Here is an 11,564-nt window from a genome sequence, read left to right as displayed (position 1 = left end):
CAGGGGTGCACCCATTTTTGCCCTGGTCAGTCTCCGAAGGGGCACTTGCGCAAGTTCTAGCCCTGGGCAGTCTCCGACGGGGCTGTGGGGGGGGGTCTCTCGGGGTTCTGGGGATTCCTGGGGAACCTGGGGCACGTCTAAGGAAAGTGGACAGACTCCGATAGGAAAGTGGACCGACTCCGATAGGAAAGTGGGCTTGGGAAGGTTTGCTAAAGGGCTCTCTAAGGGAAAATGGGGTTTGGAAAGTCTCCTTAGGAAAACGTTCTAGGAAAGTGGACACACTCCGAGGAGGACTCCTATTCCCCCCCACAATTTAATAGTGCCACAGCAATCTCCCTGCCTCTTGCTCTCTAGACTCAGGTCCTACTGAACGCTTGCCTACGCAATGCCAGATCGGACCTGAGGAATGCAAAGTAGGAAAAGGGAACGGGCGCACTTGCAATCTCTGGTCATGGGTCATACCTAACAAAAGGTCGCCATGGCAGAGGGGCGTCTTCACCCGGGATAGCTAAGCGAGAGAAGGAAGAGTTGCCAAGGCTCGCTATCTGGGCAAAACTCCGACGGACAACAAGCCTTGGGGAGGAAAAGGGCAGCCGCAAAACCTCCAGCCTGGGCAGACTCCGACGGGCTTTGGGCTTTTTGGCTATGAAAAATAGGAAAGAGTTTGATTGCTGTGACAATTCCCACCCCGAAAAGCCAATTTCCCTATTGATACTCACGTCGCAGCGCGCTGCCTTCTTTTCCTGAAGCTTGATCACCTCGCGACAACAGGAGAAGAAAATCTTGGAAAACAACCCCCACGGCCGTCTGGATCCTGTTTGTTTTCCCTGTGTGGTCCCGCTAAGGATCCCAGTTAGGCCAGAACTCCAGGGACAGTCGGGGAAGGGGATCCCCCCTGCAAATGGCTGGGTGCGCTTGGGCTCCCCAACCACGGCGCCCCAAGAGTACGGCTAAACGGAGTCTCCTGCCCTGGCTCGCCATATTGTTATGAAAAATGTACCCCAAAATGCGTTGCCTTTTAAGAAGGACAGACGCGGGTCGGAAGCTCCAAAATTTGCACTAAGTTCAGCTCCGCCGGGAAAATGACAGAGACCACACAATGCTGTCAGGAAAAACAAACTGATCCCTTTATTGCAGAATGCAAAGCTACAGCTGTAGGGTCCCTGCCTCTGGAAAGAAGGAAGGAACCCCGGGAAATGGTGAAGTCCCCCTATATACCCTCCTGTTCATGCATGGAAATCTCTGGACTAGGAGGGAGGGGGAGACAAGGGCGACGGGTGGGAGATCGGATTAGCTGGGTGCGGAGATGACTTCTCCTTTCAGATGGAGAGATGTCAATCTCTCTTCTCCTGTCGTTGATGGTGCTCCCTGTTGTTTGGCAGGAAGGGCAATCAGTCGAGATGGGTGCAGAGGTGGGGCAGTTCCTGGCGATTTCCATGGGGTGGAAGTCCGCCCGGCAGTGTTTTCCTCCAGGCCATGGAAGGGTGGGCTACGTTGAGGATGGCAATTTATTTGAATAAAGTTGTTCCAGCTAATCCCTCTATTGTCCGTGTGTCCTTGAATGGGTATAGGGTGGTAGTAGGGCAAAGTTCAGGTGGGTTGGGATCATACAGGGTTCATACAGAAAATATACCTGGAAAACATACCTAATGCAGGGATTTCTAATTAAAAGGTAGCAGTCCTGACATATACAGTTCTAAGATATAAAACAGCAATTCTAATACAGAGGCAGCGGATAGAGATTTCATGGTAAGAGAACATATAATAGGCTGTATTATTAACTTGAGTAGAAAAGTTTAACTTTGGATTTGGGCGGTTTCCCCCCCCCCCTTCTTCTGGAAACATTGTTTTGTTCTGGGCGGAGGGGAGGTGGAGAGGGGAAATGTGTGAGTTTATGCTAACTGTTGTGCATATGCAGATCCTTAAGCCTTCCTTCAGGCAGGGTCGAGTCCTAGCTGGAGGGGTGGGGAGACAGGGAAGATGGCATTGAACAGGATTCTGGGTATTGCAGCTGTCAAATTCTGTCACCCCTCTCTGTTCATTAATAATGGTGTCCTGCAAACCCCCCCCAATATGATTTTATAACAATTTTATAACAGTTCAAAACACTGAAAAGCCTATACTCCCCTCCTGGCTTTCTTCCCACATACTTGTTTTTGTGCTTCTTACTTTATTGAAAGCTTGGGTCAAGGAAAGGAAAGGCAGGGTCGGTTGTCCTGGCCTCCTGGCCCTGCTGCCCATCTCCCACATCTGCTCAACTCACCTGGATGTTTTTTCAGCCAGGGTTCCCATTACCTCATGGACTGGGATCCCTTAGCAGGGTTGTGCCACAAAATATTGGGCCACCAAGACCTGTTTTTGAAGAACTAATATGCAAGAATAGGACTCCTGACTGTTAGGTCCAGTCACGGATGACTCTGGGGCTGCGGCACTCATCTTACTTTACTGGCTGAGGGAGCCAACGTTTGTCCGCAGACAGTTTTTCCAGGTCATGTGGCCAGCATGACTAAGCCGCTTCTGGCAAACCAGAGCAGCGCACGGAAACGCCGTTTACCTTCCTGCCGGAGCGGTCCCTATTTATCTACTTGCACTTTGACGTGCTTTCAAACTGCTAGGTTGGCAGGAGCTGGGACCGAGCAACAGGAGCTCACCCCATTGCAGGGATTCGAACTGCTGACCTTCTGATCGGCAAGCCCTATGCAAGAATACACAGACATGAAAATACTCGGCACCCTTCCCAGGGGTGAAGGAACAGGCTGACTGCCTTTGCAAACAACAAGGTGCCAGATTTTCCACTGGACAAAAACAATAAGCAGGGAACAAATCAGAGGGCATCACGTCCCACTGTTTGCTCTGGGTTCAGGAGGTGGGAAGATAAGATAAGACGGTGAAAGTCAGGGACAGCCACAGGAGAGTCCTTTTGACTAGACCAGGCGACAGCAACGTTGTCTGCCTGTGGGCCAGAGGATTTCCATGGGCCGCACAGTCGCAGATGCGATTTCCGGTGCTGGCTGCCCATTTCCAAAATGTCCGCAGTGCCAGAAATCGCTTCTGCAGCTGCGTAGATGCGATTTCCGGCACCGCTCGACGAGTCCCCGTGCCGCGCCGGTTTACCGCAGCACAAGGGGGACTTGCCGAGCGGGCGGCTCGGTTCATGGGCGGCCCGTGGGCCGGATAAACGGCCTCCATGGGCCGTATCTGGCCCATGGGCCGGAGGTTGCCGATGCCTCCAGATGTTTTGGCCTGCAACTCCCATGATCCCTAGCTAACAGGACCAGTGGTCGGGGAAGATGGAAATTGTAGTCCAAAACATCTGGAGAGCCGAAGTCTGGGGATGCCTGGACTAGACCATGGAAATTGCCAAGAGCAGAGGCAAAGCCAATTGCTATAGTGAAAGAAGAAGGTGTCATGTGATTGACAAGCGGTGCCCCATCACCACCACCACCATTTTATTTATATGCCACCTTTCCACAGTTAAAACAATGCTCAAGGCAGCTTACAAAATGAAAAGATTTACATAATTACAAACATAGCAAAGTAGTCATAAAAATAAATAAAACACATCAAAAACTACATAACCAAACCAAAAATAAAGATACAAAAAATTAATATCAATAACAACAAAAACTCCCGACAAAACTTTCTCCCAAATACTTGCTGGGCAGCAGCAGCAGCAGTTCTTATGAAGCCTGTCAGGCCCCACCCTGAGCCAGGTGGAGCAGGGGCGTAGCCAGGATGAAAATCAGGGGGAGCAAGGGGCAGGGCAAGGGAGGGGCCAAGGGGAGGGGGAGGGGCACAGTGGGGCAAGGAAAGCTCCCTTCTCCCTTGCCAGCTTTCCCTCCTCCCCCTCCGCGATCAGCAGGGGCAAGGGGGAGCCAGGATCAGCCCGAAATCAGGCTGCTCCGACTCCCTCCTCCACCTCCGCGATTGGCAGGGGCGCGGGGGAACCAGGATCAGCCTGAAATCGGGCTGCTCCGACTCCCTCCTCTCCCTCCATGGTCGGCAGGGCAGGTAGAGAGAAAGCCCCAGAGCCGCGCAAAGCGGTTGCCTGGCTTCCCTTCCACCTGCCCCACAGCCAGCCAGGGAGAAGGGAGACGGCACTGGGCGACGGCGGGCAGCGGGGCAGGCTGGCCAGCGGCCCTGCTTCTAGGGGGGGCAATTGCCCCCTCCTGCCCCCCTGCCTACGCCCATGAGGTGGAGAGAGGCAGGAACCTCAGGCTCCCAGCAGGTCAGACTTACCCACTCACCTGCCTTTTCCTTGTGAGGCTGATCCTGATCAGGCTCTGGCCCGTGGAGCCAAAAAGTGTCTACATTTCTGCACTAGTGCAAAAAATTCCTTGAATATGGCCCATTAGGTCCATTAATTTCAGCAGGTCTATGCTGAGTAAAACTTAGCTGAATACCAACCATAGAAAGTTCTCATAAATTACCCTATTTGTACGTTAAAGTAAAAAATTCTAATACAGGAATTAAATTGATTAGATTGTGAATTTATCAAATAGAGTATGGCAATACTTCTTTCTTTAATGAATTAATTAAAATCTAGTAATACAACTTGGAACTTGGAGCTAGGGCTCTCAGCCCTCTGCCACACGGAGTGGAAGCCAAAGAGTCATGTCCCCTTATTCTTGTTGACACACACACACACACACACACACACACACATGCTGATTAGCTAAGCAAGGTCAGGGTGAACGTCCTCAAGGGTCTGGCAACATCATGCAGAGCTGGGCTGCTTTCCAGAGGAGTGCCAAAGAGCCTATATAAAAGCAGGCGTGACACCCCTACCAACCATCTTGACCGTCTGCACTACAACGATGAAGGCTCTTTGGCTGCTGCCCTTCCTCGCCGGTCTCCTCACCACAGGAGAAGGCATGGTCTATGGCCGCTGTGAGCTGGCTCAGAGGCTCCAGCAGTTGGGCTTAGATGGTTACGCTGGCTATAGCCTGGCCAACTGTAAGTCCATTGGGGGGACATCTGGGTATTGGCTAGGCAAGCATTATGAAAAGACATGGGGGGCAGCGGTGGAAGGTGGCTGTGCACTACATCTGTGGAGAGAAGCTTCTGGGTCTGACTGACTAGGTGTGTAGCTGTAATTATGAGAGGAAGGTGGCCTCCCTCCACATTTCTATAGCTAACTTTGAACATCCTGCTATAGGGCTGCTATAGGACGCGGGTGGCTCTGTGGTCTAAACCGGAAGGTCGGCGGTTCAAATCCCCGCGATGGGGTGAGTTCCCGTTGCTCTGTCCCAGCTTCTGCCAATCTAGCAGTTCGAAAGCACACCAGTGCAAGTAGATAAATAGGTACCGCTGTGGAAGGAAGGAGGTTTCCTTGTGCTCTGGTTTCTGTCACAGTGTCCCGTTGGGCAGAAGTGGTTTAGTCATGCTGGCCACATGACCCAGGAAGCTGTCTACGGACAAACGCTGGCTCCCTCAGTCTGAAAGCGAGATGAGTGCCGCTCCCTATAGTCACCTTTGACTGGGGTCCTTTACCTTTTTACCTTATAGGGCTGCAGGAATAGGGTGTAAATGATGTGTATGAATGAGTGAGCTGGGGTGAAGAATGTGGTTTGTGCAGCCACATACAGAGAAGTGGAAGGGTGTAGTGTAGGGGTGAATGTGATGAAGCCAGGAACATTTCTTGGAGATGGAATTGTCCAGAGGTGTTGGAAATACCTGAAATAATTACCCCTACCCCTACTACTATTTTGTCTTAAATCTAAAGGTAAAGGGTAAAGGGACCCCTGACCAGACCAGAGCAGCACATGGAAACACCGTTTACCTTCCCGCTGTAGCGGTTCCTATTTATCTATTTGCATTTTGACGTGCTTTCGAACTGCTAGGTTGGCAGGAGCTGGGACCAAGCAACGGGAGCTCACCCCGTCACAGGGATTCGAACCGCCGACCTTCTGATCAGCAAGCCCTAGGCTCAGTGGTTTAACCACAGCGCCACCTGGGTCCATTTTGTCTTAAATCTAGCAGGGTTTTAAATTTGCCCTGCAAGCCTGTCTTCCCAAAACCACACCCACCTGCCTCTCACCTGATACCACCTAAGTGTGGTAGCCAATGCACGGTCGGAAGCTGTGAAATACACTCCTGGTTGTGCAGAGGAAGCCGGCTTCAACTCTTCCATCTATCAGCTGATTGGGGGTGGGGGTGGGGTAAAGCTGAAGTCTGCTGAATGTGCTGCACAGGAGAGTTTCCCACAGGGAACTCACCTGTGCAGCCAGTGCCTTAAAAAACCCAGTCAGCTGATGGGTGGGAGAGTTGAAGCCTGCTGGATCAGCCACGTACCTGCCAGCCGGCTGGCTCAAACCACTTTGAAAGCCCTATGGTCAGCACTTCCCAAAGTTGGACAACACACTTGCCAATCATCTGATGTCATGTTAACATCATGTGATTAATGAGTGAGTAGTCCAACTCTCATGTGTCAAAGTCGGTCTGTGGGGTGGAACCGGAGAAGGAGCCCAAAAGTTTCCCTGCCACCAGAACAGGGTCTCCCCTCTGCCGCACCACCTTTTTGTGGGACAAGTCCAGAACTGGACAAGACCCTGGAGGAAGAGGAGGAATCTGATGTTGGACTTACAGGATTCAGAACAGAGTGACTGGATCCCAGATGCAAAAGAGGAGAAGACTCCTGGCACCTTGAATGGTGGTGCAGAAGAGGGCATTTCAGCAGATGTTAACACAGTTTCTGAATACCCCCCCTTTTTTTTAGTGAACTATGGAAAGGTTTTAGTGAACTATGGAAAGGTAAGGGACCCAGGTGGCGCTGTGGGTTAAACCACTGAGCCTAGGGCTTGCTGATCAGAAGGTCGGCGGTTCGAATCCCTGTGATGGGGTGAGCTACCGTTGCTTGGTCCCAGCTCCTGCCAACCTAGCAGTTCGAAAGCACGTCAAAATGCAAGTAGATAAATAGGAACCGCTACAGCGGGAAGGTAAACGGTGTTTCCATGTGCTGCTCTGGTCTGCCAGAAGCGGCTTTGTCATGCTGGCCACATGACCTGGAAGCTGTATGCCGGCTCCCTCGGCCAATAACGCGAGATGAGCGCTGCAACCCCAGAGTCGGTCACGACTGGACCTAATGGTCAGGGGTCCCTTTACCTTTTATGGAAAGGTGCAGGAGTTCTTTTGCATCTGGCTGCTATACTTAAAGGGGAATCAGTAGATACTCTCTGGAGATCACCACCCTGAAAGATCTCTCAACTATCCCTAGTCCTGCTTGTGGGATCCTTGGTTCTGCCAAGCTCCTCAAGTGTCCTGGAACAGGGCAGAAAAGGGTGGGGCAGCAGCACCCACTATGAATCTGCTCAGTTTGGGCTTTGCCAGTGCTGAAGAAACACTTGAGCTTCCTGTGACTTCTTGTTGGACAGCGGCCCTGCCACCCTCAACGTCCGGCACATTGACTCACTGGACAGGATTTCGAAACACGTGTGGGTGTGAAGAATGGGGCATCCTCCTCAGCATCTGCACACTTAGTTCTGACCTTATCCCGCCTTCTGTCTCAGGGGTCTGCACAGCATGCCACGAGAGCAGCTACAATACCGAGGCCATACACTACGACTCTGACGGCAGTGCTGACTACGGCATCTTCCAGATCAACAGCCGTTATTGGTGCCAGAGTCCCAGCGAGCCAAGTTCCAACATATGCGGAATTCAATGCTCTGGTGAGAATCGGCTCCCCCTGGAGGGAGATTTGCCTCATTCAGAGATGGAGAACCTTTGGCCCACCAGATGTTGCTGGTCTACAGTTCCCACCATCCTTGCCCATTGGTCTTGTCTTGCTGGCTGGGGCTGATGGAAGTTAGAACCAAACAACACCTGGAGGGCCACAGGTTCCCAACCCCAATATAAATTGTGATCAATTGCTTCTGGGAGACAGAACGGATCAGTTGTCCTTCCTCACACTGGATCATTCTGCTTCAGCTCTTTGCAGGTGTGGCGTTTGCACTCCCAAAGATAAAAAGTCAGATAGCTATGGGTCAGCAGTCTAGCTTGACCGAATATTCATATGTTGATGCACCTGCTGGCTGGGAAAGCCTCAGTTTCCTACCTGAAATGCAGCCCTCCTAGCCGGGAGATTTCAAGTTCCACATGTAGTCTTTTTGGACATTAATTTGTGTAGTCAGTTCATAGAAGATACATTTATTTGACTTGGTATTAGTAAGTGTTCCCCATATTTACCCTCTGGATACAAAAGGCCATTTCAAGCTGCATGCTAATAATAATAATAATAATAATAATAATAATAATAATAATAATAATAATAAATTTTTATTTATACCCCGCCCTCCCCAGTCAAAAACCGGGCTCAGGGCAGCTCACACCAACAGAACCACAATAAAACATAAAAACAATTAATTAAAATACAGATTAAAATACAGTATTAAAATTTAAAATGCAGCCTCATTTCAAGTAATCCATAAATCCAAGCCATGAGGGAGGAAAACACAAGGGTCAGGCTGAGTCTAACCCAAAGGCCAGGCGGAACAGCTCTGTCTTGCAGGCCCTGTGGAAAGATGACAAATCCCGCAGGGCCCTGGTCTCCTGGGAAAGAGCGTTCCACCAAGTTGGGGCCAGTACTGAAAAGGCCCTGGCTGTAGTAGTGGCCAATCTAGCCATTTTATGGCTCGGGATCTCCAGAATGTTGTTGTTTGTGGACCTTAAGGTCCTCCGCGGGGCATACCAGGAGAGGCGGTCCCGTAGGTACGAGGGTCCCAAGCCGCATAGGGCTTTAAAGGTCAAAACCAGCACCTTAAACCTGATCCTGTACTCCACCGGGAGCCAGTGCAGCTGGTAAAGCACTGGGTGAATGTGATCCCGCGGTTGGGACCCTGTAAGGAGCCTCGCCACGGCATTCTGCACCCGCTGGAGTTTCTGGGTCAGCTTTAAGGGCAGCCCCACGTAGAGCGAGTTACAATAGTCAAGCCTGGAGGTGATCGTCTATAATGGACAGAGGGTCAGTCTAGGGTGGCTACTTGTTGTTTCTTCCTGGCAGCTCCTGTTTCTTTAGCATTTGCAAAATACTGTAGACAGAAATTCCACATAGCGCTTCATCCCACCATCACAGCTTTCCCATGTTGGAAGATGCTACACCTTTTGTATTTCTGACTGCCTCATAGGAGCCATGCCAGGTGGGAGGGGAGAAATGGTAGCAACTATCGGAGGGTCAGTCAGTATTGTCTGGCCCCGTTTACATCTCTTTGGTCCCTTCAAAACTGCACCAGGCCTATAACATCCCAACATGCTCCTATCGCATCTGCTTTCCTTGTAGAACTGCTGACGGACAACATCGCCGTGGACGTGGCTTGTGCTAAGATTGTAGTTGACAATTCGCCCAATGGACTGGGTGCCTGGTAAGAAGCCCGCGAACTGTTGGGAGAAGGGTCTTCCCTTGTGAGAGGTGGAGGGACACCCTAAACACCACAATGACTGCAGAAGCACATGTTCTCTCTGAGCTGGGGGATATGAGGGTGCCACAATTATGTTAGAAATACTCCTGTTTGATTTGAAAATGGAAGCCACGGTTAAGTTGAGGTATGTCCACTTGAGACAGTCATTGTAAATGTGCAGCTGAATAGAATAGAAGTTGAATAGAAGTCTTTGGGGCGGGTTTGAATGTACAGGGAAACAAATCAGGTAACAAGCCTTGGATGAAGACATCCCCAACCCGCCCCAGGTCTGTACAGCAATGTAAAAATGTGAGTTGGAACACAGCAGGGGGACGACATCACTGTGTTTCTTCCCACTAATGTGCACTAGGTTGCCATGCCTGTGAAATGTGCTGCATTTCAGTTTTTCAAGGGGGGGCCACGGCAATCTGTTAGATCAGGGGTAGTCAACCTTTTTATACCTACCGCCAGGGCAGTCTCGAGCAGGTCGCATGCCCTGGTGCTGAGGGGCGGAGATCGCTCTGGCGCCCCCACCCTCGCAGGGCGCAGCATGGTTTCCGCGCAGCACCCTGCCTACAGGCCCGGCGCCCTGGTGCACCGCGCCACTGGGGGGTCTACCTAGAGCCGGCCCTGCCTACCGCCCACTAATGCATATTTCTTGATGGTAAAATTTCCTTACCGCCCACCAGTGCTCGATGGAAGGATTCAGCTTGTGCCGTAGAACCCCCTAGCGCCTACCTAGAATCCTGAAATGCCCACTAGTGGGCAGTACGGAGCAGGTTGACAACCCCTGTGTTAGATAATATTAATATACAGGTATGTTCATTAACACATCTATTTTAGTTAAGAAAGGTAGAGGGGGAAACAAATCAAGTGATGAAACAAAAGCATTGTGCACACTCATGTTTTCTCTGTATCCAGGGTATTTCCACCACTGGTTTGTGAAGCAGTGCACACACAACCGTAGCCACAAACTAGGTCGATCCAGTTGTGATATAACTGTGTTTTGATGCATTCTCCCCTCAACCCCAGCCAGCTTCAATCCAAATGGAGAAAACAGACAAGCTAGCTGTGTTTGAAGCTGATAACATGCATGCACAGTAGATGTTCTTATCTGTTCATTTTCCTCTCCAGGGTGGCATGGAGATTACATTGCCAAGGTCAGGACCTGTCTCAATATGTTGCAGGATGCGACTTGTAGAAGAAACACAATATCCTGGTGTCGGCAGGGATGCTAGAAAACTGACCTGAGCCTCAGTTATTATTACCTGTCAAGAAATTGTTCTGACTCAGTCGCAGAAATAAATGCACCAAAAAAGCAGTGGAGACCTGTTTTACAATGTCAGTTCAGCACCTATCCTTACATTGTAGGTGGGAGCACCTTGGGAGGAGTTACTACAAGGATGCCCTAGGCAGGTGAAGTCCTGAATTATTCACGCACGTCACAGAAGGCTTGTAGGAACTACCTGGAAGATGACTTGTTTATCGAGCAGTTATTATTGTTGCTGTTATTGTTTGCATTCATTGCCTGCCTTCCACCAGCAGGTCCCATGGCAGGTTACAACAATTTAAAACTCAGAATTAAAAGCACACACACACATTACAGTCACAGGAATAGGGTGGGCCAAATGCCAGGATAAAGAAGTTTGTGTCTTCAGCCCTTGCTGAAACCTATAATGCCACAACTTAGGAGCTGCCGCAGAGTAGGCCTTCCTTCCCCAGGGCCAACAGCTGAGTTTGGGAACAATCTCAAGAGGTTGAATCTATGCCAAAACATGGGTGTAGCCATGCCAAATTGATGTTTCAGTCCTCCATCTTGATTCAAAATAGTGCCCAGCATCCAAACAGTGACAGAGTCCACTGCCCTGACCTTGGTAAGCCTCATGGTGAGTTTTGCAATGATATATTTAGTGGTAGATAAACCTATGCAAAAAAAGGGCTAAGTCATGCCAAAATCATAATATCAGTCTACCATCTTGAATCACAATGGTGCCCAGCACCCAAATATCGACAAAGACAATTTGTCGATGGGAACCTCATGGTGGGAACCTCATGCCAGGTTTGTCGACAATATCTCAAGAGGTTGCCAAATTTATGCCAAAAAGTTTTGAATTTTGAATCTGGATGGTGGACCAAAATGTGAATTTTGTATTACTGCAGCCCTCAGGGTCC

The 11,564-nt window shown here is 50.3% G+C and overlaps 1 protein-coding gene across 1 annotated transcript; it reads left to right on the top strand.

Moving 5' to 3' along the window:
- The first annotated feature begins 4,799 nt into the window (after positions 1-4,799).
- On the top strand, positions 4,800-10,718 carry LOC118088929 (lysozyme C, milk isozyme-like). Its single transcript, XM_035123155.3, has 4 exons — positions 4,800-4,956; positions 7,509-7,667; positions 9,275-9,356; positions 10,527-10,718. Exons 1-4 carry the CDS (start codon positions 4,818-4,820, stop codon positions 10,591-10,593), a joined length of 447 nt encoding a protein of 148 aa, XP_034979046.1. The 5' UTR covers positions 4,800-4,817; the 3' UTR covers positions 10,594-10,718.
- Positions 10,719-11,564: the final 846 nt, after the last annotated feature.

Source organism: Zootoca vivipara, chromosome 15 (genome assembly GCF_965207765.1).
Source record: "Zootoca vivipara chromosome 15, rZooViv2.hap1.1, whole genome shotgun sequence".
Classification (NCBI taxonomy): Eukaryota; Metazoa; Chordata; class Lepidosauria; order Squamata; family Lacertidae; genus Zootoca; species Zootoca vivipara.
The sequence above is the reverse complement of the archived record's forward strand: the minus strand, read 5'-3'. Positions and strand labels throughout refer to the sequence as shown.